The sequence below is a fragment of the Pipistrellus hanaki genome, assembly GCF_964339955.1.
Source record: "Pipistrellus hanaki genome assembly, contig: scaffold_39, whole genome shotgun sequence".
Lineage (NCBI taxonomy): Eukaryota > Metazoa > Chordata > Mammalia > Chiroptera > Vespertilionidae > Pipistrellus > Pipistrellus hanaki.
This window is the reverse complement of record NW_028182294.1, coordinates 820,115-844,461: the sequence shown is the minus strand read 5'-3', so window position 1 is coordinate 844,461 and position 24,347 is coordinate 820,115. Positions and strand designations below refer to the sequence as shown.

General features: G+C 72.3%; 1 protein-coding gene across 1 annotated transcript; it reads right to left on the bottom strand.

Annotated features, from left to right (window-relative positions):
- Positions 1 to 689: 689 nt before the first annotated feature.
- On the bottom strand, positions 690 to 22,409 carry MUC5AC (mucin 5AC, oligomeric mucus/gel-forming; the record flags this gene model as incomplete). Its single annotated transcript, XM_084907052.1, has 49 exons — positions 690 to 942; positions 1,532 to 1,646; positions 1,731 to 1,794; positions 1,890 to 2,009; positions 2,396 to 2,433; positions 2,607 to 2,708; positions 3,024 to 3,195; positions 3,515 to 3,546; positions 3,728 to 3,831; positions 3,915 to 3,996; positions 4,131 to 4,309; positions 4,682 to 4,889; positions 5,188 to 5,371; positions 5,733 to 5,983; positions 6,249 to 6,423; positions 6,738 to 6,946; positions 7,182 to 7,747; positions 7,962 to 8,287; positions 8,389 to 8,934; positions 9,268 to 9,641; positions 10,020 to 10,214; positions 10,290 to 10,333; positions 10,662 to 10,812; positions 10,975 to 11,103; positions 11,568 to 11,724; positions 11,975 to 12,214; positions 12,907 to 13,086; positions 13,222 to 13,335; positions 13,449 to 13,587; positions 13,667 to 13,818; positions 14,144 to 14,244; positions 14,600 to 14,652; positions 14,745 to 15,000; positions 15,125 to 15,251; positions 15,849 to 15,943; positions 16,088 to 16,252; positions 16,387 to 16,524; positions 16,596 to 16,665; positions 17,012 to 17,122; positions 17,392 to 17,530; positions 17,712 to 17,829; positions 18,039 to 18,164; positions 18,248 to 18,461; positions 18,566 to 18,675; positions 19,001 to 19,091; positions 19,332 to 19,446; positions 19,956 to 20,208; positions 20,375 to 20,434; positions 22,331 to 22,409. 49 exons carry the CDS (start codon positions 22,407 to 22,409, stop codon positions 690 to 692), a joined length of 8,022 nt encoding a protein of 2,673 aa, XP_084763178.1.
- Between the last annotated feature and the right edge of the window lie 1,938 nt (positions 22,410 to 24,347).

Genomic DNA, 24,347 nt, shown 5'->3' with positions numbered 1-24,347 from the left:
TGATCAGGGCCTCCCACCCTCTGCGGGGCATTGTCTCAGAGTGCCTGCAGGGGCACACATGTGGGCACACGCATGCTCGTGCACACACACGCGTACGCACACATGGCTATGAATGCATAACACGCACACACATCATATGTACATGCTCACGTGGTTATGAACACACATGTACACACATGCTCATTGGTATACACACACGTGCGCGCGCACACATACCCAGCTTGCATCCATGTGGTGGTGGGTCGGGAAACTTGGTGAGGAGGAGATGGAGCCCTTCCCTAGAAATTTCCACCCAGGGGCCCTCTGGTGCCTGACGTGGCCAGTGGGTGGGTGGTCAGAGGGTGGACAGACGCGCCCTGAGACTGGGGGCTCCCCCCCACCCCCCGCCCTGGGGCTGACGGCCGCCTCCCCTGCGCCGACGGAGCCGCTGAAACACCACACAGAGCCGGGCTTGCAAAATGCTTCAGTGTATTTCCGGAAGGACTGGCCTTCCCGAGGCCCAGGGCGGAGGTGGGGGAGGCCTGCCTCCCGCAGCCCCAGCGGCCAGCCAGGTCGTGGCCAGCCAGGTCGTGGGTACCGCCCCCGCCAGGCCCGCGTCTGGGAGCGGCCGCTGGACCCACGGCCAGGGGAGGCCACCAGCCCGGGCTCCGGCCCCGGCCGTGGGGCTGGGTCGCAGGGGGCTCGGGGGCTCAGTGGGCAGGGAGGCGGCCCTCAGCCAGGGGCAGGGCCGGGGCCCGCCTCTGCAGGGGCGCCGGCTCCTCGGGGCCCAGGCCCCCGCGGGCCTCGCAGCGCTGGCCCACGCAGCCGCACTCCTCCACCTGCGTGTAGCTGAAGGCGCGGCGGGAGCCGTCCGGGCAGCGCAGCGTCACGTTCCGGGGCGCGGCCCGCAGCTCCTGGCAGCAGCGGCAGCTGTGCTCCAGCAGCTGGGCCTCCAGCGAGTACCTGCGGGCGGCGGGGGCTCAGCGGGTGCAGCCCGGAGCCACGCACCCACCACGCACTCCACCGCCCAAGGGGACACCCTGCTCTCGGAGGCACGCTGGCCATCGATCAACAGCCACGTGTCTCCCCTCCTGTGGCTGGCCCGGCCGGCGTGGCTCAGGGGCCGAGGGTCTGTGATGAACCCGGAGGTCAGGGTTCGATTCCTGGTCAGGGCATGTGCCCAGGCCGCTCCATCCCCAGTGGGGGGCGTGCAGAAGGCAATCAACTGGATTCTCATCACAGATATTTCTCCCTCCCTCCCTCCCTCCCTCCTCCCTCCCTCCCTCTCCCTTCCTCTCTGAAATCGATAAAAGTATGTTTTAAAAAATCCCCCCGCGGCTGGCCTCAGGGCCAGGGGGACACACAGGGGCTCTCGAACCCCAGCAAGCCGCCTGGGGGGACGCTGAGCCTGGGTCTTGGTACACAGGGTCACGTGATTCCTAACGGCCGAGGGCCTCGGCCTCCACCCCAGCCCGACCCCTCAGCCCACCGGCACCCCTGCCCACACCCCCGCCCCCCCGGCTGCGACCCGGAGCGGGGCGGGCTCACGTACACGGAGGCGGTGTCCCCGCAGTTGCCCTGGCAGTAGGCGAGGCGCACAGGGCCCGCGGAGCTGCAGCCCTGCAGGCGGATGACCTGGAGCCGGTGCTGGACGGCGCAGGTGGACCCTGGGGGCGGGCGGGTGGGCGCGGAGGTCAGGGCGGCCCGGGCTCCCGGAGCCCCCCCCCCCACCCCCGGGGAAGCCCACTCACGGTTCTGGGGCTGCGGCGGTGGGCACACGAGGCAGCAGCCGTCCTGGCTCAGCTGAGCCTGGTCCTGGGCCAGCAAAGGGGGTGCGGTCAGCCGGGCCAGGGCCAGGCTCAGACGGGGCGGGGGGGGGGGGGCTGGGCGGGGGCGGGCCCCGGACTCACCGCAGGGCAGCTGAGCGGGGGGCACGCCTTCCTCGTCGTCACCACCACCAGCCCGTCCTGGTGCCGCTCACACTCGTGGGTCACACAGCGGTTCCCCGGCTCCGACCAGGTCTCCCCGGGCTGCGGGGCCCCCCGCTGGTGAGTGATCGTCCCAGGACCTCCAGCGGAGGGGCCCTGCGTCTGTCTGTCTCCCGGCCGCTGGCCTCCGAGGGCGTCCCTGACAGGCAATCTCCCCGGGCCCCGCCCTCTCCACCGCACGGTCCTCACAGGGCCTCCCCCCGGCGGGTGCCCCGGCCTGTCTGCAGCACCCCCTCCTCACGGCTCTGGGGCTGGGGCGCGGACACGAGAGGCAGCGGCCCTCCTCGCTCAGCCAAGCTGGGGGCCCTCAGCGGCTCGGTCTCAGGGTCAGAGCCCCCAGGCTGCCCCCCGTCCTCCCTCAGGAGGTCACCGTGTCCAGGGCCCGGCCGCACTCAGCTCGGGCGGGTGCTGAGCTCCGGGGTGCTCACCTGGTGCAAGGTGCCGTTCACGCGGCAGGCGGTCCAGACTGTGGGGAGGAGACAGCAGCTGCAGACCACCCTCGCGCCCTGCACCCCTCCCCACCCCCTTCATCCGCCAGGCCCCTCCCCCTGCCCCCGGCCTCCTGGGCACACACAGTGCCCACGCTCATCACCAGTGGCTCCTTGTAGCTGTGCCGGAGCTGGGGGTGGGGACACTCACTGCATTGCTGGCGCGGGCAGCAGGCCCCCTCCTCCTGGGTCAGGACCTGGCGGGTGCCCTCAGGACAGGCCGGGAGCGCCGGGCAGTGGCTGGAGTTGCAGACTGCGAGGGGGGAGGAGGCTCAGACCCGGAGTGCGGTGCCCAGGGGTCTCCAAGGTGCTGTCTGCCCCGGGGGCGGGGGCAGGGGCGGGCTCTCCAGGGGGCGCTGGCTGCCCCAGGGCATGGCTTCCAGGCAGCCTGGGCAGGGGAGCCCCACCCTCCCGGGACACCTGCTGGGGTCACCATGAGGCCACAGCAGGGGCGGGCACTGCCTGTTCTCCCGGGCTTTCCCCCAGGTGCCAGTGGCCACCCCAAGCTGGTGCCAGGACCCTCGGCCGACCTGAGGACGGCGGCCGCCCCCCCCAGCCCGGGGCTCACCGCAGGTGTACTGGGGACAGCACTGGCCGGCCTGGGCGGACATGGGCACAGGCACGAGTCCAGGCTCGGGGCAGACGGGGGGCGGCGGGCAGGGCTGGCTCCGGCAGCTCATGGTCCAGGTGCCGGGCTCGCAGGTGCACTCCTGGCAGTCGGAGCTGACCGTGTGGCCGGGCTGCGGGGGTGCGGGGAGGCAGACGTGAGCCCCGGCCTCCGTCCCCTGCCTGTCCGGAGGCGGCCAGAGGCGGGGCTCAGGGGCTGGAGGGAGGGGTTTTAAAAGTGCGTGGTGCCTGAGGCCCCGGGGCCCCGGTGACCGGCTCCTCCTTCACCTCTTAGCAAGCCGGAGGGGCCCCCGTGAGGATGGGCCTGGCCAGCACCCACACTCCCCCAGGGCCCAGGGCTCCCCGTCCTGCTGGGACACTGTGGCCCCTCGCTGGCCCCGCTCTGAGCCTCTGGCACTGAGAGGAAGCCCGCCCCCAGGGCCCCACACTCACCTCCACGGGCTCCCCGTGGGGCCCCAGGCACCCTGCAGGGACAGAGATTAAGGTCACTGCCGGGCAGCCACGGCCCCCTTCTCCAGGGCAGACCCCGGGGACCGGCAGGCACAGGAAGCCGGGTCTCGCTGAGAAGGATTTTGGGCCGAAGGCACACCCCCCTCACCCCCTCCCGGGCCCCAAGCCCGCCAGCCCCAGCCCGCGGGGACGTACGGGGGCAGCCCGCGGGCACGCAGACGGTGCTGCTCTCGCTGAAAAGCGTCATGCCCTCCGGACAGAAGCAGCCTTCGGTGAGGGGGCCGGCGTCCTGCAGGGCCCTGGGGAGCAGAGGGAGGGTCGGTCTGGCCCCTGTGCCTCCACCTGGGGTCCTGGGGGCACGGAGGGAGGGGCAGGCACGTACACGAGGCTGGCGCCCCCGTAGCAGGAGGGGGGGTTGGAGGGGCCGCAGGCCTGGTACACCTTGTCCTCGGGGCAGGTGAAGGCTGTGCGGGGAGAGACACCACGCCTGAGGCTCTGGCTGAGCTGACCCCTGCCGGCTCTCAGCCCCCTCCCCCTCGCACCCGAGCCCCCCTCCTTCCAGGAGTCAGTGTGCCCTGCCCGGCCCCGCGGCACTCACGGCAGGTGTGGTTGGTGCGGCCCCGCCAGTCGATGCACACACCGTGGGCGGCGCAGAGCGAGGCGTACAGCTCCAGGCCCGAGCACACCACGTCGGCGCGGGTCATGTGGCAGTGGTCGAAGCCACAGCCCAGGTAGTACGGCCTCGGGGGGATCACGGCGTGGCACGGCTGGAAGACGCTGCGGCACAGGGCACGGTCAGGGGCCACCCCTCCGGCCACCAGCCCGGCTTCCCGGGGACGGCCGGCGGGGGCCGAGCCCCAATGCCTGGTGCCCGCTCACTGGCTGCAGCTCGGCCCTTCCTTTCCGCAGACTCCCCACGGGCTCCTCTCGCCCTGCCAACCTGGTGTGGCTGAGGCAGGTCCACAGGGCCTGGCCCGGAGCTCAGAGGCGCCCGCCCCGCCCGGCCCGGCGCCCCGCCTGCCAGCGGCAGTAGAGCCCGTGGGTGCCCGCCTCCCCGGGGGCCGGCAGGCCACGTCTCCCCACCAGCCCGGAGGGATGGGGTCCCTCCCCCCTGCCCGCCCCGCCCCCCACAACCACTCCGAGTCTCACTCGCTCAGAATCAGATCGCAGATCGGCGAGGGCGGGCACGGGGCAGGCGGGGTGGTGGGCCCGACGGTGGGGCGTGTCCGGGGCGGCCCGTGGCAGGACGGCTGGTCGGGGTTGGTCACCTTCCAGTACCCGGACATGTCAGAGCAGGAGGTCACCACCGCGCCGCCGGGGAGGCGGCACTCGTCCTTGGGGTCGTTGGTGCAGGTGCCTGGGGCGGGGCGGGGCGGGGCGGGGTCAGGCAGCCACTCCCACCTCCCGGGCCGGGTCCTCCAGTTGCACTCAGAGGCCCCCGACCCACCGCCCTGCGCTTCCCTCAGCTCCGGAAGCGAGGCCCGGACAGTTCCCAGGAGGGGGGACAGGTGGGGCCTGGGGGGGGGGGTTCCCCGCAGGCTCAGCGCTCAGGGCACCTGCACCCGGCCAGCACCGGCCTCCCAGGGACTCGCAGCGGGAGCGCGCTCCAGCGGAGCCTGTCAGCGCATTTAGAGGCGGAGGGGCTGGGTCCTCACCGCACTGGCCCTCCGTGTTGTTGGCGAACTTGCTGAAGGGCACCTCCACCGAGAAGATGAGGCCCGTGAACATGACCTGGACGCCGATCTCGGGGATGCTCACGAACATCCTGATGCCGACTTGGGAGACGACGAGGCCGCCTCTCCTGAAGCCCGGGCTGACCACCTCGTTGTTGAAGATGATCTGGACCCGCACGCGGAGGGGAACCGGACGGCCGTCAGCCTCCGCCCCGCCCACCCAGCGCCACGCCCACCCGTGGGAGGCCTCACCTCATTGGTCACCACCTGAGCGCGCACGCCCACCTCGTGTGAGGCCTCACCTCATTGGTCACCACCCAGCGCCCTGCCCACCCCGTGTGAGGCACCACCTCATTGGTCACCACCCAGCGCCATGCCCACCCATGTGAGGCCTCACCTCATTGGTCATCACCCAGCGTCTGCCCACACGGTGCACCAAATCACCTCGTAAGCCCCGCCCACCCCGTGTGAGGCGCCACCTCATTGGTCACCACCCAGCGCCCCGCCCACCTCGCACGAGGCCCCACCTCATTGGTCATCACCCCGCGGACGGGCTTGCGGGTGAGCACGACGCGCTCCTGCTGGTACTCCACGATGATGGACTGCGGGCAGGACAGCCCGTCCTCGGCGTCGCAGAAGTAGTTGTCGATGAGCACGCGGAAGTGGCCGTACACGGGCACAATCTGCTGCACCAGCACGTACGTGCAGTTGTCCAGGAACGTGTAGTAGGTGCCGTCGAAGGTGATGTAGTGGGGGTCGCCCCAGCCGCTGCACACACCTGCGGGCGCCAGCAGGGCCTCAGCGGGCCGGCGGCTCCCCAGCCACCCGGCCCTCCCAACGGGCACGAGGGGCAGCCGGCAGGCCTGGGCTCTGAGCCGCCAGGTCATCGGCCCCGCGGCCGGGGAGGAGGCCTGAGTGGGGCAGCTCCGCCCTGGACACCCCGGGGGACACCGGGCCCACCCAGCCACCGCCTGCTGCTGGGAAGCCCTTCCTGGTGTCCAACCCTGTCCCTGCCCATCGGCCCGGCGGGCCCCCTGGCTCACACTGGCACTGGTAGTGGTGGCAGCAGCCATCCTCGTCGGGCACCTTCAGGGCGGGGTAGCCGTTGGCGCAGGCCGGCGGGGACACCTCCGGGCACGGCCGCGGCCGCAGGGAGATGGCGTTGTTGCCCTCGCAGGTGGCCTGGGAGCAGTTGGGCATCGGCCAGGTCTCCCCCGTCTGTGGGGGCAAAGACAGCTGCAGGTGCCGGCCTGGCCGGCGGCCACCCCCTCTCTTCCCATCTCTACCCTGCTCCCCACACACCGCTCTCCAGGTCCTCTGCCCTGGCCCTGCCCAGAGCACCGGCCACCCCTCTGGACGTCTGTCACCGGGACAGGAGAGCCTCAGCTCCGGCCCCCCCTCCCGGCCGCCTGTGGACAGCCCCCGCTCGGCCTGCGAGGCCGGTCACCACCCATGAAGCCACCGCCGAGTGGCGAGGAGGCTGGGGTCCCACCGCAGCCCAGAGCCCCCAGGAGGGCGGGAAGGGGCGTTACCGCTCTCGGGGGGACCGCACTGGGGCAGCCAGGTATGGTGACAGGCACAGGGGTCGACGGGGAAGAGCCAGTGTGGAGGGTCGCCGGGGTGGGAGGTGGCGTGCTGGTGGGACAGGCGTGGTCCGTCTGCCGCACCACGTGGCAGTCCAGGCTGCACACGGAGTAGTAGCAGTGGCCGGCGAGGTCCGCCTTCTGGTATATGATGGACCCTGCAGACAACGGGACGGGCGTCAGCGGTGCCGGGAGGGCGTGCGGGGCCCACCCCAGGCCTGAGCTGTCAGTGGCCTTCCCAGCGGATGTCCATGGATAGATGCCGAGGACGGCCTGGGGGAGCGGGGGTCACGGGGAGGCGGGGTCACGGGGCCCATGTGCGGGTCGCACGTGGCTGGTGGGGAAGGGGACCGTGCGGGGCAGCGCGCACCGCGGCCAGGCGGCCGTCCCTACCTGCAGGGTACAGCTTGTGGGACACGCTGCAGTAGCACGGCGGCACCGACGGCGTCACCGAAGGGACCGTGGAGGAGGAAGTGGTGGGCGGGGACGTGCTGGAGGTCACAGGGGGGGTCCCGGAGGTCGGGCAGCCGGCTCGGGGCTCGCAGCACAGCACGCGGACCTCGTAGTTGAGGCACATCTTGAACCTGCCCGGCTGGTCGCGGTTGCGGCACACCAGGCCCTCGTCCAGGCGGCACCGCACCACCTGGCCCAGCCTGGCGATGCTGACCCCGGGGAAGCTCTGGGCTTGGCACTCCAGTTGGGTGATGTGCTCGGGCCGGGCGCACAGCCTCTCTCCGTGGCGGACGATGTTGCCGTAGGTCTCCGTGTCTCCCCCGTGGGGCCCAGGGGACGGGAAGTCCACGTCGAACCACTTGGTCCACGTGCACTGTTGCTGGCAGCTGGTGGTGCCCGGTGTGGGACGGGTCGTCCGAGGTGCAGGAACAGGGGTTGTGGCAGTTATGGGAGGTGAGGTGGTGCTGGTCGTGGGCACAGGGGTGCTGGTCGCGGGCACAGGAGTGCTGGTTGTGGGCACAGGAGTGCTGGTTGTAGGCACAGGGGTGCTGGTTGTAGGCACAGGGGTGCTGGTTGCGGGCACAGGAGTGCTGGTTGCGGGCACAGGAGTGCTGGTTGTGGGCACAGGGGTGCTGGTTGTAGGCACAGAGGAGGTGCTGGTTGCGGGCACAGGGGTGCTGGTTGCGGGCACAGGGGTGCTGGTTGTAGGCACAGGGGTGCTGGTTGTGGGCACAGGGGTGCTGGTTGTAGGCACAGGAGTGCTGGTTGTGGGCACAGGGGTGCTGGTTGCAGGCACAGAGGTGGTGCTGGTTGCGGGCACAGGGGTGCTGGTTGTAGGCACAGAGGTGCTGGTTGTAGGCACAGAGGTGGTGCTGGTTGTAGGCACAGGGGTGCTGGTTGTAGGCACAGAGGTGGTGCTGGTTGTAGGCACAGGGGTGCTGGTTGTGGGCACAGGGGTGCTGGTTGTGGGCACAGGGGTGCTGGTTGTAGGCACAGAGGTGGTGCTGGTTGTAGGCACAGGGGTGCTGGTTGTGGGCACAGGGGTGCTGGTTGTGGGCACAGGGGTGCTGGTTGTGGGCACAGGGGTGCTGGTTGTAGGCACAGGGGTGGTGCTGGTTGTAGGCACAGGGGTGCTGGTTGTAGGCACAGAGGTGGTGCTGGTTGTAGGCACAGGGGTGCTGGTTGTGGGCACAGGGGTGCTGGTTGTGGGCACAGGGGTGCTGGTTGTAGGCACAGAGGTGGTGCTGGTTGTAGGCACAGGGGGGGTGCTGGTTATAGGCACAGGGGTGCTGGTTGTAGGCACAGGGGTGCTGGTTGTGGGCACAGGGGTGCTGGTTGTGGGCACAGGGGTTGTGGTGTCAGGAGGGGTCCTCGGGGAGATGGTCCCGTACCCGTCCCTGCACACGTAAACCCACTGGCAGCACAGGATCCGGATCTGGTAGTTGTAGCAGATGGGCGGCAGCTGGTCCTTGTTGAGGCACAGCAGGCCCTGGCTGTTGCTGCAGACCACATTCTGCCCCAGCTCAGCCAGCGGCGTGTCCGGGAAGCGCTCGGCCCTGCACTCCACCTGGCGGGGCCGCTCGCAGAACCTGTACCCTTTCGATCGCAAGTCACGGAAAGTGTCAAAATCCCCGCCGTTGATCCCAGGCTTGGGGTAGCTGCCGTCCAGCCACTCGGTCCAGCTGCAGGACTCCTGCCAGCAGGAGGGGGACCCCGGGGGGGAGGTGGAGGGCTCCGTGGTGGAAGCTGGCATTGGGCTGGGGGATGAGCCTGGGGCGGGGGAGGAGGTGGTGGCAGGGGCGGGGGAGGTGGTGGTGGCAGGGGCGGGGGAGGTGGTGGTGGCAGGGGCGGGGGAGGTGGTGGTGGCAGGGGCGGGGGAGGTGGTGGTGGCAGGGGCGGGGGAGGAGGTGGTGGCAGGGGCGGGGGAGGAGGTGGTGGCAGGGGCTGTCGACGCGGAGCTGCTGGTTGTGCCGGGGGTGGCAGGGCTGGGGGAGCTGGGGCAGGCGCGGGGGGAGCAGCAGAGCACCCGGATGTGGTAGTTGTCACAGAGCCCCGAGACCTGGTCCCTGTTGTAGCAGGTCAGCCCTGCGGCCGGGCTGCACTCCACCTGCTGCCCCAGCACCTGGAACGGCAGGTCAGGGGCGCGCTCCGCCCGGCACTCCGCCGCCCGCGGGGCCTGGCACACCGGGTACCCGTGGGCGCGGAGGTTGTCCAGCGTGTCGAAGTCGCCGCTGTCGAGGCCGCGTCCCGGGCGGCTGACGTCCATCCACACTGACCACTGGCAGTCCTCCCCACAGGGGGCCACGGAGGCCGTCGGAGGCGGCGGCCTGGGGGTGCTGGTGGGGGCCGGGCTCGTGGCGGGGCCGGGGCGCGGGCCGGGCGGACCCGTGGAGCTCCCGGCTGCCGGAAGAAGGGAGGAGAGGGCCCGGCGTCAGGGACCTGCGCGCGCTCGGCCCCTGCCTGTCAGCTGTCTGTCTGTCTGTCCAGGATGGCATCCTCCTCTCGGCCAGCCTGGGAGCCTTCGCTGGCAGCGCCGCCCCGGGCACCCGTCCCCCGAGACCCAGGGAGGCTGACCCCCTGCGGTGACCGCTCCTGCCCGCTCCGACCGCCCCATCGATTCTCAGGGCCAGGGCCGCCCTGCATGGTCCTGGCACAGCTGCCTGCGCTGGGGGACATGCAGGGTTGTGGGCACAGGAGTGCTCACACTGGCACTGGTAGTGGTGGCAGCAGTAGGGGGGCTGCCTACACTGGGGGGCGGGGAGAGGAGGGGCCGCCTACCGCTGGGGGGCGTGGCGGAGGAGAAGGAGAAGGTGGTGGGGGGCGCCGGGGAGCTGGGGCTGCAGGCGACCACGGTCCTCTCGATGGTGCCGTTGGGCCCGCAGCGGGCGGAGATGCAGCCGCCGGTGCCGTCCGCCGTGTGGTAGATGGCGTCCCCGGGCCGGAAGCGCCGCCCGTCGTAGCTGCAGACACAGGCTGCGGGGCGGAGCGGGCGTCAGGGCCGGGGTGCGGGAGGACCCGCCCCGCCCCGCCCCAGGAAGGCCCGCTCACCCTCGGCGTCGTAGGCGCACCTCACGCCGTTCTCCGTGCAGATGCTGGCGGCAGAGGGGGGGAGGTGGGGGTGGTGTCCCAGCTGTGTGTGCCGGGCGGGGGGGGGGGGGGCAGGAGCAGCCCCTCGGGGTGCCCGTGGGAGCCTGAGGTCACCTCTCAGGGAGGCCCCTCCAACCTGTGACTCGTGAGGCTACCCCCACCCCCCCCCCCCCGCTTCCTCCCAGGGCGCCTGTCCTGGGTCCTTGGGTGGCCTCAGGCTCCGCCCCCTCCCCTGCAGGACCCTCCCTGGGCCGCTGGGAGGTGGCCTGTGGGGCTCGTCCTGGGGTGGGTAGGGGAGTGCTCAGAGCTCCGGCTCCAGCCGCGGTCACTCACCAGGAGCGGCAGTTCTCCTCCGCGGGCACCGGCGCGCCCGGCCGGTAGGACTTGCCCTGGACCTGGCAGGGCGGGGCCGGGCACGCGGCCACACAGCGCATGGCGTCCTCGTCAAAGATGGGGGTCTCCGGCGGGCACTTGGGGTAGCAGCCTGGGGGCCAGGGAGACAGTTCCAGTGACGCTGCCCGCTCGCCCGGCCCTGCCGCAGCGCCAGGGGGAGTGCCAGGCTGCACCCACAGAGGCACCGCCAGGGCTCCCAGGGACCCGGGCTCCCCAGGCGCCCCCCCCCCCCCCCGCCAGCAGCTCAGCCCACCTTCCAGGCCAGGCGTGTTGTGCAGGCACTGGCCGCGGGGGTTCCGGCAGGTCCGCAGGCAGGGCGCCCCGCAGGGCTGGTAGTGCCACTCGCACTGGCCCTCGGGGTTGTAGTAGTCGCAGAACAGGGCTGTGGGCAGGGACTCGCTCAGCGGGCAGGCCTCCGCCCGAGCCGGCCTCCCCCAGCCCCCGCCAGCCCCGGGGCAGCACCGCGGGGGAACAGCTGGGCTGCCCCGCCGGCTCCCGGCACCCCCATCTTGGACCAAGTCCCATCGGCTGTTCTGGAGCTTTCCCTCCCGGGACTCCGGGACGTGGCCTCGGAGGGCGTGGCCTATACCCTGTGGCTCCAATGGGCAGTGGGGAGGGTGGCCGCGGGGCCCCTGCTTCTCAGAGGCGCCCCCTCGGAGCGGGGACCTGGTCACAGCAGCTCCCCAGCCGCGTCGCCCTCTGGACACACTGTCTGTGCTGGGAAGGGGTGGGGCTGGGGGCTCTGCTACCTCTCAGTTCCAGAAGGTTCTACCACATCTGCCTCTCTCCAGCCCGGTTCCTTCCCAGCTCGCCCCGCCCCTCCCAGGGCCGAGCCCACACACTCACGGCAGACGTCCGGGCTGCGCCAGGCCACGCACACGCCCGCGTCGCGGCAGGCCTGGGCGTAGGCGGCCACGGCGGTGCAGAAGCACTCGCAGTCGCCGCCCGAGTCGCAGGCGCACGCGTCGCTCACGCAGGCCTCGTAGTACGGGGCCGGCTCCACCTGCGGGGGACAGGCCTCAGGCTCCGGCACCCCGCCCCAGGGTGCTGGGGGTTCGGGCCTGCGCTGTGGAGCTCAGGCACAGCAAAGGCAGGCTCCCCACGGGTGTCATGACCCCAGTCCTCCCCCCTCCTCCCTGCTCCCTCCCTGCTCCCTCTGCCCTCCCTCCTCCTCCCTGCTCCCTCCCTCCTCCCTCCTCCCTCCCTCCCCCCTCCCCCCTCCTCCCAGACTCCGGAGGGAGGGAGGCGCGTACGTGGGCGTGGCAGGCCTGGAAGGTGGGGCTGTTGAGGAGGCTGCACTGCCGCTGGGCCCAGGACCTGCGGTAGGGGTTGGCGGTGCAGGGGTCCCGGGGGGCCGGGGCGTCGGGGCAGGTCGGGGAGAACTTCCAGCTGTTGCCGAACTCCAGAGCGCCGCCCACCACGGACTGGCTGCGCGTGGTGAAGTCGTTGACGGCGTTGTCGTCGAAGTTCCCGCACAGCCCGCACACCCGCCCCTGCAGACAGAGGGGGGGGGGGCCTCAGGGCAAGCGCGGGGGTCGGGGGGGACCAGGAGAGGAAGGGGCCTGAGGCGGAGGGCCCTCCCAGGGACAGGGGTGAGGGCTAAATGGTGTCCCCCGGGGGCGGGGGGGCAGCATTGACGGGCGTCCTCGGACGAGGGAGAGGCATGTGGTCTCAGAGGCACGGGTCGGGGGATGTGGCCACAAGCCCGGAGCTTTTGGAGGGACCAGCCCCACGACCCCTGGACCCCTGGACCGGACCTCCGGCTCCAGACCCGTCCGAGGAGGAGCCCAGTGGGTCCTGCTGCCCCGCAGCCACAGGACCTGCCGCCCACGGCTCAGGGTCTCCTCCCCACTTCCCAGAGGCCAGCCCGGCCAACACCCCCCTCTGTGTGTCTGCCTTTCTCCCCACCCCGCACCCTGCTTCCCCTGGGTCTGGGGCAGTGGTCGGCAAACTGTGGCTCTTGAGCCACATGCGGCTCTCTGGCCCCTTGCGTGTGCCTCTTCCATGAAATACCACGGCCTGGGCAAGTCTATGTTGAAGAAGTGGCGTTAGAAGAAGCTTAAGTTTAAAAAATGTGGCTCTCCAAAGAAATGTCCATCGTTGTGCTGTTGGTAGTTGGCTCTGTGGACCGATGAGTTTGCCGACCACGGGTCTGGGGCAAGGGGGTGGCAGGGCGGAGCCTCACCTTGAACTCGGGGCTGAGCCTGAGGAAGATGCTGGTCTTCTTGTCCCACAGCAGCACCAGGCCGGCCTCGGTGTCCACCACCAGGTAGATGCCCACCTGGCGGAGGGAGTAGGGCGCCTCCCGCCCCGGGCCCTTCTCCAGCACCTCCACTTGGCCCTCGCTCAGCTTCAGCTCGTAGCTCTGCACAGGGAGGGCTCACTCAGGCCCGGCGGGACCCACCCAGCCCCGCCCGGAGGTCCACCGGCCCGGCGCCACCCTGGCCGGCCCTGGGCGCGGCCTCCTCGGGGTCCTGAGCCCGCCCGGCGCCCCGCTCACCCCCAGGAAGAGCTTGATGGCCTTGGAGCAGGTGGTCCCCGTGGTGCCGCAGGGGACGTTCTCGGTGACCACGCGGAAGGCGCCCTGGGCGCTGCCGTTCCCGCCACAGTGGTCCTGCGGGGACGGGAGGGGCTCGGGCTCAGGCGCCGGCGGAGGCGGGCCAGCCGGGGCGGGGGGCCTCGGGAGGGCGGGAGGGCGGGAGGGGGGCGGGGGGCGGGCGGCCGTACCTGCAGCAGCGTGTACTCGCAGGCCCCGTTGAAGCTGTAGCGCTGCCCGTCGAAGGTGAGGTAGTGGCCGTCCCCGTACACGGCGCAGGTGCCCAGGCAGGGCTGCTCCGTGCACTGCCACTTTCGGTTCTTGCAGGTGCTGGGGAGGCGGGAGCGGGGTGTCAGGCCGCAGCGGGCCCCGCGCCCCTGCAGCCCCCCGTGGGCCGGGCCGCTCGTACCAGGTGTTGCAGCCCACGCGGATGGTCTGGCCGTCGCGGTAGGGGGCCTCGTTGTGCATGCAGGGGCAGTCGTCCGCCGCCACGCAGCCGCCCGCCCCGTCGGCCACCAGCCCGGCGGGGCACACGCAGCCCGGCTCGCACTGGGCGCTGTACTGTGGGCGGGCGGGCAGGCTCAGTGTGCAGGGGCGGGCGGGCATGCTCAGTGGGCAGGGGCGGGCGGGCAGGCTCAGTGTGCAGGGGCAGGTGGCAGGCTCAGTGTGCAGGGGCGGGCGGGCGGGCAGGCTCAGTGGGCAGGGGCGGGCGGCAGGCTCAGTGGGCAGGGACGGGCAGAGGGTCCCCTGAGGCCCGCACACCCTCACAGGGCTCCTCCTGGGACCAGCCTGGGCGGGGTCTCCGCAGGGGGCCTGAGGCCCCAGCAGGAGTGGGGTCACTGGTGGCTCCGAGCAGGGGGCAGGGGCAGGGTGCAGGGTCACTCACACAGTCCATGTCCAGGGTGTGGCAGCTCTTCTGGCAGCCGGCGCCGGCAGCACCGGGCGTGGCGTTGCGGCAGTCCGCGTACACCATGGGCGGGGTACACACTGCGGGGCGGGGGGGGGGGGGGAGGCGCTCAGGGGCCGCCCACCGCCCCTCACCCTGCTTCCCTCCAGCCTAGGCTGTGGTGTGCGCATGTGCGCGTGTGCACGTGTGTGCCTGTGTGAATGTGTGTGCACGTGCGTGCCTGTGCAGTATGTGTGTGCACGCCCCGGCACCCCCTGAGCCCCGAGGGCAGGGACCGCCTGGCCAGACGCCGAATCGCACCCACCCGCTGCCGTGCCGGTGTTTAACCCTGAAGTTTCACGGGAAGACGACCAAGGGCCCCTCCCTCCCTGCCCCGTCTCCCCTCCCCTCTTTCCCCTCCCCCCTCTCCCCTCCCCGCTCTCCCCTCCCCCTCACCTGGGTCCGGGGTGTTGCCTCCGATGCAGGTCAGGGTGCCCTGTGTGCAGGTGCTGAGAGGAGAGGGCAGTCAGGGGTCCGCCCCACCCCTCCTGCCCCCCCAGCCCTCCTGCCCTCTCCCCCTCCCACCCTGCGGGGCCCTTACCAGACAGCCCCCCGCTCGTGCAGGGACTCCCCGTTGGGGACCACGCTGTCGCCGTGGTAGCAGGGACAGGCCTCGGCGGGCACGCAGCTGCCCGCGTCGTCCAGGAAGGTGCCGTTGGGGCAGGCGCAGCCGTCCACGGGCACGAAGCTGACGCCGCAGGCGGGGTCCTGGCCGCTGAGGGCGCGGCAGGTGGGCTGGCAGGTGCCGATGTGGTAGCGGTAGGTCATGGTCGGGGGGCAGGTGTCCATGGGCTTCGCTGCAGGGTGGGGGGGTGGGCTTAGCACACAGCCTGTCCCCAGGCCCCGCTCCCGCCCCGGCCGCCCTCCTGCGGGGTCCGGGGCCCAGGGAAGCCGTGCCGCACCCCCCAGACCCCCACTCACTGCACACGCCGGCCCTCCAGCCGCGCAGCAGCACGCCCCGCGCGGCGCAGGCGCGGACGTAGGCGGACAGCGCGGCGCACAGGCAGTCCTCGCTCCTCTCGCAGTTGCACGTGTCGAACAGGCAGTTCTGGGGGCGGGGCGGGCGTCAGGCACCCCCGCCGCCCCCAGAGCCCCCGCACCCCGCTCTGCAGAACTCGCAGAGGCCTGGGCCCGGGTCCCCATGACCACAGGCTCCGCGCAGGCCCACAGGGGGCCATGTGCCATGTAAGGGGGGCAACTGGAGAACGCGTCACTCACAGGGAGCTTTGCGTGTCTGTGGTCCTGGGGCCTCGCACACACATAAACACACATGGTGACACATCTGTGCACTCCAGGTCTCTGTGAAGCTTTGCTATTTCCCCATCACTTCCTATTATCACTCATTTCCAAACAATTCCTCTCCCTCAGGATTCGCTGTCCTTGGTTCTGATTTCTCTCCTTCATGGATGCCCTGCTCCTGGGAGGCTTGTTTGGGCCACGTTCCGGCCCTTCAGCTTCCTCACGGGAACGGGGGTTCCCTTTGTGAATAGGAGGGACTATGGGGGCATCAGGATTGGAGACGCTTAGGGGGCCCCTGGGCTAGGCACGGGGCGCCCCATCCTCGCGGGCCTGGGCGGGCTGGGGGCAGACCCTGTGCACGGCGGGCTGCGTGGGGCCTGGGGGCCGGGGCCAGGGCGGCGCTCACCGAGTAGTAGGGGCCGGGGCTCACGGCGGCGTGGCAGGCGGCGAAGGGGCCGTGCGGGTCGGTGAGCCCGGAGCACCAGTGCTGCGCGAACTTCTCTGCGGGCGGAAGAGGGCGGGTCGGCGGGCAGCGGGCGCCGCGCGTCCCCTCCGAGTCCCCCGAGTCCCCCCGAGCTGCCCGGGTCTGCAGCCGCGTCCCCCCTCCCGTCCCGGGCCCGAGGGGAGCGGCTGGCCGCCACGTACCGTTCTCCACGCTCAGGGCGCAGGGGTCCTCGAAGCCGCCCCTCACGTTGGGGCAGGCGGCCTGGGTCTTCCAGGTGTTGGCGAAGGCGGCGGCCGTGCCCTCCACCACGCCGCTGAGCGCGCGCAGGTCGTCCGCCTGGTTCTGGTTGAAGTTCCCGCAGAGGCCTGGGCGGGAGGGGGCGGGAGGGCGCGTGAGGCCGGCCGGCCGGGGGCGGGGCGGGGCGTGTACCCGATGGGCGGGGCGGGCGGGCTGGTGGGCGGGGCGGACAGCGGGGCGGGGCTGGGGGCGGGGCTCTCACCGCAGGTCTGGCCGCGGAGCGCGGGCGCCGCCCGCAGGAACGCCTGCATGGTGGGCACCAGCTGCACCTCCGCCTGCAGCCCCAGGCGCGTCTGCAGGACCACGAAGAAGGTGGAGGGCCGGAAGACGGTGACGCCGGCTGCGGACACAGGGCCTGGCTCAGGGGGTGCGGTGGGGAGGGGGCCGGGGCGGGGCGGGGCGGGGCCTCACCTGCCGAGACGGGCAGCTGGGTGACGAGCTGGTTCACAAGCACCTCCCCGCTGGCCTTGACCTCCACGACCTGGAACAGCGAGGCCGAGGGGGCGCGTTCGCGAGGGGGGCGGCTCTGCGGGGCCCCGGCTCCCCCCGAGGCTGTGGATGTGCCTGAGGCCTCGTGTCCCCCCAAGTGCTCAGCACCGAGGAGTGCGCTTTCATGGTCATGTGAAACCCGGGTGCTTTACACACGGACACCACCCCCACCCCGCTGGCCTGGGGCAATCCCTCCGAAGGTTCTGGGGATGGACGCCGTGGACAAACGGGGTGGGAGGCCTGGGGCCAGGCCGGGCGCTCGCTGCCCACGCCAGGGCCAGGGCTGGGCAGTGGTCCCCACCATGAGGCCCTCCTCCCCAGCCGCGCTCTGCACTCACCGTCTGCCCTCCGTCCAGGCTCAGCGTCAGGCTCCGCAGGCAGGTCTCGCTGTCCGTCAGGCCGCACCTGCGCAGCTCGGCCAGCACGGTGAAGGCGCTGCTGTTACAGGGCTGCAGACACGGGGCCTCAGGCTCTGCCGCGCCCCTCCCGCCCGCTCCGAACCCCAGGACGCTCAAGACTGGGGGGCCCTCTGCCCCCCCTCCCGCCTGCTCCGAACCCCAGGACATGGGGCCTTAGGCTCTGCACGCGCCCCTCCCGCCCGCTCCGAACCCCAGGACACTCAGGAGGGGGGCTTTCCGCCCCCCCTCCCGCCCGCTCCGAACCCCAGGACGCTCAGGAGGGGGGCCCTCCGCCCGGCGGCAGCCGGCCGGGACCGCACCTTGGCCAGCACGTAGCTGCAGTCCCCGTGCACCGTGTACATCTTCTCGTCGAAGGTGGAGAAGTGGGCGCCTCCCAGCACCGCGCAGGTGCCAGGGCACGGGACCTCCTGGCAGCTCCACCGGCCCCCGGAGCAGGTGCTGCGGCACAGGCAGGCCTTGGTGCCCGCTGCCAGCGCCCCGCCCGCCCCGCCTTCTCCCCGGCCCCGCCCGGGCACAGACCCGCCCGCGAGGGAGAGGACGGAGAGTCCGGCAGCCCCAGGAGGGACCATCCCAGGGCACGGGGTGGAGGGGGCGGGCACTGGGGGAGGGCCGGTCCTACCAGTTGGTGCAGTCTGTGGAGTGGGTGGCCCCCGGCGCGTAGGTGGCCCCGCTGTGCACGCAGGGACACTGGGACACGGGGATGCAGCCCGTCTGGCCGATGTCATCCAGCACCATCCCTGGGGAGGCAGGCGGGCTGTGTGGCAGGTGCCGGGGCGGGGGCACTTGTCCACGCGTGAGCACGGGGTGGGCCCTCGGCTCTGGTGGCGGTGCCTCGGTCCCTCGGGCCCAGGGTCCGCAGCCACGCCGGGCCACATGTCAGCGGGCAGAGGGACGGACGCAGGAGGCCCGTGCGGCCCTGGGGAGGGCGGTGGGGGCGGGGGCTCACCCTCGGGGCAGAAGCAGCCGGCCACGCAGTGGTCCTCGCAGAGCTGGGAGTGCTCCCGGTTGGAGCAGGTGTCGGCGCAGGGCGAGCCACACTCGCGGTACTGCATGTTGTGGGGGCAGGTCTGGGCTGCGGGGGGAGAGGGCACGTCACACCGGGGCCAGCGGGGGCCCCAGGCAGGACGGGGCGGGGCGGGGGGCAGGCACACTCACGGCAGAGGCCGGGGCCCCGCCAGTCCGGGGGCAGCCCGCCGGCGTGGGCGCACTGGCGGGAGTACTCGGCCAGCGTGAGGCAGGCACAGCGGGCGGGGTCGGCGTGCTGGCAGAGGCACAGGTCCTGCCGGCAGGCGCCCAGGAAGCGGCCGGCGTCCACCAGGGCGTGGCAGCCCATGAACTGCTCTCCGAGCAGCAGCTCCTCGCAGAGGCCCTGGGGCAGAGCGGGCTCCTGAGTCCGGCTCCGGGCCTGGGTCTCCGTCCCCAGTCCCCTCTCCCGGCCGTGACCCGCCCCGCCGGCCCCCACGCTGGGCTCACCGAGCTGAGGGAGCAGTTCCCCGCGGGCGCGGGGGCGGGGTCCTGGCACTGCTCCGTGGGGCCGTCCAGCTTCTGCAGGTTCCCGAACTCCACGGCGCTCAGCCTGGTGCCTGCAGGAGCACCACCGCTGGCTTTGCAGGCCCCGAGAGCATGCCGTGGGCCGGGTCACGTGTGTGCACGCGTGTGCACATGTGCATGCTGGGATGGTGTGGGTGTGTGCAGGCACATCCATGCACATGCCTGTACATAGCTGCGTGCAGGTCTGCACACGTGTATGTGTGTGCATGCGTGTGGGTGCAGGTGTGCGAAGCTGGAGCCCTCTGGCGGCCCCTGCGGGGCGCGGAGTGGCGGGGGCGGGGGCTGGAGCGGAGTGGCGGGGGCTGGAACGGGAGGGGGAGCGGGGGCGGGGGCGGGGGCGGGAGGGGAGTGGCTCACCGTGGGAGAGGAACTCGTTGAACACAGGCACGCCGTTGAAGTCCCCGCAGAGCCCGCAGGTCTGGTTGGCGAACTTGGGGTCCAGCTCGAGCTGAAGGGGAGCCCGCATCAGGCCCGGCCGCCCGGGCGTCAGGCCGGAGGGACCGGAGGGCGGAGCCCGGCGCCCGGGGAGGGACTCGGCCGCTCCGAGGACTCCTGGGCTGGGACCCGCCCCCACGCCCCACGGGGCCACGGACTCAGCAACGTCCGGTCCCCCGGCCCCGCCACGGCCCTGGCCCCACCTGCCTGCCCTCTGCCCGCCCTCCGCCCGCCCTCCGCCCGCCCGGCTCACCAGGAGGCTGCCGTCCTGGTTCCACATGAAGACCAGGCCGAGCCGAGCCACCACCTTCAGGAAGCTGGCGCTGTGCTCCACCAGGACCCCCGCCTGGCTGAAGGGCAGCTGCGTCCTGTGGGACAGCCAGGCGTGAGGGCCGGTGTGGACAGCGCGGGGCTGGCCCTGGCAGGGAGGTCCTACGGCCACGGCGGGACAGGGCAGCGGGCGGGACAGGGACGGGGCAGCGGGCGGGACGGGGCAGGGGACGGGACGGGGCAGCAGGGACGGGGCAGTGGACGGGACGGGGCAGCGGGGACGGGGCAGCGGGGACGGGGCAGCGGACGGGACGGGGACGGGGCAGCGGGCGGGACGGGGCAGCGGGGACGGGGCAGTGGACGGGACGGGGACGGGGCAGCGGGCGGGACGGGGCAGCGGGGACGGGGCAGCGGGGACGGGGCAGTGGGCGGGACGGGGACGGGGCAGCGGACGGGACGGGGCAGCGGGGACGGGGCAGCGGACGGGACGGGGACGGGGCAGGGAGAGGGACCGGGACGGGGCAGCGGGGGCGGGGCAGCGGGCGGGACGGGGGCGGGGCACTCCTGAGGGTGACCCCCCGCCCCCCGGACCCGGGCCCAGGCTCACGGGCGGCCGTTGACCAGGACGGAGTTGGGGGTCAGCTGCAGGACGAGGCCGCGGAGCTTCATGGTGACGGCGCGCGGGGCTCCGGCCGGTCCGCGGCGCAGCTGCACGTTGAAGTCCTCGTAGGCGGCCCCGCAGTGCGCCGAGAAGACGTAGTTGCAGCGGCCGGGGAAGCGGAACACGTCGCCGTCGAAGGTCTTGTAGTGGGAATCGCCCCACGTGCTGCACACGTGGCCGCCGTGCGCCGGGCTCAGGGCTGCGGGAGGGCGGGCGTGCTGAGGCCCCTCGCCGGCACCTGCCCCAGCCGGGCATTGGGGTCCCGCCGGCACCGGGGCCCTCGTCCAGCACTGGGGGTCCCCCAGGAAGCGGCCCGGCCTGAGGGAGGAGGCCCCACCACAGCCCAGCCCTGCGGGTCCACTCACCGCGCACCACGGGGGCGGTCCTCAGAGGCGGGAGGATGGTCACCCCGCGGAGGGCATCGCCTGCGGGGACAGGGCGGTGACACAGCCCCCCCGGCTCCTCTGCCCCGGGGGGGGGACAGGGCGGTGACTCAGCCCCCTCCCCCCGGCTCCTCTGCCCCGGGGGGGGGGACAGGGCGGTGACACACAGCCCCCTCCCCCCCGGCTCCTCTGCCCCGGGGGGGGGGGACAGGGCGGTGACACAGCCCCCGGGGGGGGGGACAGGGCGGTGACTCAGCCCCTCCCCCCGGCTCCTCTGCCCCGGGGGGGGGACAGGGCGGTGACACACAGCCCCCTCCCCCCGGCTCCTCTGCCCCGGGGGGGGGACAGGGCGGTGACACACAGCCCCCCGGGGGGGGACAGGGCGGTGACACACAGCCCCCCGGGGGGGGGACAGGGCGGTGACACACAGCCCCCTCCCCCCGGCTCCTCTGCCCCGGGGGGGGGACAGGGCGGTGACACACAGCCCCCCGGGGGGGGACAGGGCGGTGACACACAGCCCCCCGGGGGGGGACAGGGCGGTGACACAGCCCCCCGGGGGGGGGGACAGGGCGGTGACACAGCCCCCCGGGGGGGGGGACAGGGCGGTGACACAGCCCCCGGGGGGGGGGACAGGGCGGTGACACACAGCCCCCTCCCCCCCGGCTCCTCTGCCCCGGGGGGGGGGACAGGGCGGTGACACAGCCCCCCGGGGGGGGGGGACAGGGCGGTGACTCAGCCCCCGGCTCCTCTGCCCACGGGGGGGGGGCTCGGGGAGGGGGTCTGCCCAGCGCCACGGGGCTCCCACGCCAGCTCCGCTTCCCCAGGCCGCGCCCAGGCCACCTGCTGGCGGCACCACGCCCCCGAGGCCTGAGGCCGTCTGCCTGGGGCTCCTGGCGCCCAGAATCTCCGAAGCGCCTGGAGGGGCCCAGGGCCGGAGCGGCCCCTCGGCACTGAGGTCCGGGCAGGGGCCGGGGAGCCGTGCTGGGAGACGCCAGGGCGGGGAGGGCGGGAGGCCGAGCTCGGGGCCCCAGCCAGGCAGCGTGGACACCGACACACCCCGAGAGGCCAGCCCCCCTGCATGCATGTGGGGTCCCCGCCACCCCTGGCCCCGCGGTGGGGCCGGCTGGGAGGCACCCCGGGGTGGTGGGGCGGCTCTGGGAGGAGGGCAGACTCACCGCCGGGCCCCTGGGGGGCGGGAGGGAGGTGCGGGTGCTCCTGGCCGGGTGCAGAGCCGAGCTGGGCCCCGCCTGTGGGGAGAGGGGGCACTGGCCTGAGCCGGGCGGCGAGAGGCGTGCGGTGCCTGAGGGGGGCCGGCCGCCTGGGCCCACTGCTGAGCCAGGCGCTCCTGTGGCACCCCTCAGCTTAGCCAGACCTGGGGTCTCCGGGACCCCCACTCCCTGTTCCCTCATTCACATCGCGTTTCCCCGCGGCAGACCCCGTGCCCAGCAGCCCGGGCGCGGCCTCTGAGCGGCCCGACAGCTGGTCAGGAGGCACCAGGCTCCCCAGGAAAACGGGGGGCAGGGTGGGAGCCGAAAGGGGGAGGAGCTGATCCTACAGGGGATGCGGGCCACGGAGCAGGGGCGCAGCCGGGGAGGCCGGGTGCTGTCAGCCCCAGGCTGCCCGAGTACCGGAGGCTGATTTCTGGGGTCCTCAGAGGGGAGGGGGGAAGGAGGGGGGGAGGGGAGGGGGAGGAGGCCGGAGCGGGGAGCACGGAGAACCGGAGGGCGAGACGTGAGGGTCGGGGGCAGCGAGGGCCGGGACCGGCTCCGCTCCGCCTCAGCCTGCAGCCCCGCGCCGCCCAGCGCCCCAGCCCGGAGCCGGCACGGCGGGCATTCTCCACCCGCCCGGAGCAGGACAGGGCCCTGAGCCGCTGCCGCCCGGCCGGGCCACCATGGCGGGGCGGCGGGGCCCCGGCCGGACAGGCGGCCGGCAGCTCACCTGTGTGCTGGGCGCAGGCCAGGCCCAGGGCGAGGGCCAGGGCCCAGAGCGGCACCGGCTCCCTGCGGCCGACACCCATGGCAGAGGTGCGAGAGGCTGCGCGGGGAGGGCCGCGGGCAGGAGGCTTTGTACCCGGGCCGAGGCCACGTGACGCCTCCCGCGGGCGGGGCGGGGCGGGGCGGGCGAGGCCCCCTCACCAGGTAAACAATGGGCACGGCCGTGGGCTGGCCGGCAGCCGGGGCCGGGCAGAGATGGGGGTGGGGACAAAGGTGGGGGTAGGGGGTTGGGGGAGCCTGGCTCCCTGAGGGCACCCCATCCTGGCTCAGGCGTCCTGCCGCCGGGCCCGCCCTGAGGGATGCTAGCACGTGCTCATGCGGCCGGAGCCGAGCGCCGGTGTCAGAGAGGCCCGGTCTCCTCACCAGGCCAGCCTCGCCCCCTGGAGAGGGGCTGGGGGCGGCTCCCCGCAGGCCTTTCTCCCCACCCCGACCCCCACCCACGCACCCCAGCCCCACGCACCCTGCTGTGCTTCAGCTCCTGGCCCCGGGGGATGGACAGGGGCAGTGGGCAGTGGGTAGGGGCAGCTGGATTCACAGCCTGTGGCTGGGAGGGCAGGGGTGTCTGTGCCCAGCTGTGCAGCGATGCCACCTGGCCTGACCCGGTCCCCCAGGTCTCACCCTGATGGTCCGGCAGAAACAGCACCAGGCGTGTGAACCTTGCCTCAGGCCACAGTGTATGCACACCCGGCCCCAGGCCACAGCTTGTGGACCCCAGACCTCAGGCCACGGCGCATGGACACCCGGCCATCCAGGAGGAGGGAGGCAGCCCAGGGAGTGGGGGGAGCTGGGCCGAGGTCTGGGACCCAAGGGGCTCAGAGCTGCTCTGAGAACCTGTGGCCACGCTCAGGACCTGCCCGGTGCCTGGTGCCCAGTGCCTGAGCCCTGGCACTGGGAGAGGAACTGACTCCTCACCCATCACAGGCGCCTGTGGGACCATGAACAAGGGAGTGAGTGGGTGGGTGACTGGGTGAGTGGGTGAGTGAGTGAATGGGTGAGTGGGTGGGTGGGTGGGTGAGTGAGTGAGTGAGTGAGTGGGTGGGTGGGTGAGTGGGTGGGTGAGTGAGTGGGTGAGTGAGTGGGTGAGTGGGTGAGTGAGTGGGTGAGTGAGTGAGTGAGTGGGTGAGTGGGTGAATGGGTGAGTGAGTGGGTGAGTGAGTGAGTGAGTGAGTGAGTGGGTGGGTGAGTGGGTGAGTGAGTGAGTGGGTGAGTGAGTGAGTGGGTGAGTGGGTGAATGGGTGGGTGAGTGAGTGAGTGGGTGAGTGAGTGGGTGAGTGGGTGAATGGGTGAGTGGGTGAGTGAGTGAGTGGGTGGGTGAGTGGGTGAGTGAGTGAGTGGGTGAGTGAGTGAGTGGGTGAGTGGGTGAATGGGTGGGTGAGTGAGTGAGTGGGTGAGTGAGTGGGTGAGTGGGTGAATGGGTGAGTGGGTGAGTGAGTGGGTGGGTGAGTGAGTGGGTGAGTGAGTGGGTGAGTGGGTGAGTGAGTGGGTGGGTGAGTGAGTGAGTGGGTGAGTGGGTGAATGGGTGAGTGAGTGGGTGAGTGGGTGGGTGAGTGAGTGAGTGGGTGAGTGGGTGAGTGAGTGAGTGGGTGAGTGGGTGAATGGGTGAGTGAGTGGGTGGGTGAGTGAGTGAGCGAGTGAGTGGGTGAGCGAGTGAGTGGGTGAGTGAGTGAGTGGGTGAGTGAGTGAGTGGGTGAGCGAGTGAGTGGGTGAATGGGTGAGTGAGTGGGTGGGTGAGTGAGTGAGTGAGTGGGTGAGTGAGTGGGTGGGTGAGTGAGTGAGTGGGTGAGTGGGTGAATGGGTGAGTGAGTGGGTGGTGAGGGGTGGGTGAGTGAGTGAGTGAGTGAGTGGGTGAGTGAGGTGAGTGGGTGAGTGGGTGAATGGGTGAGTGAGTGGGTGGGTGAGTGAGTGAGTGAGTGGGTGAGGTGAGTGGGTGGGTGAGTGAGTGGGTGAGTGGGGTGAGATGG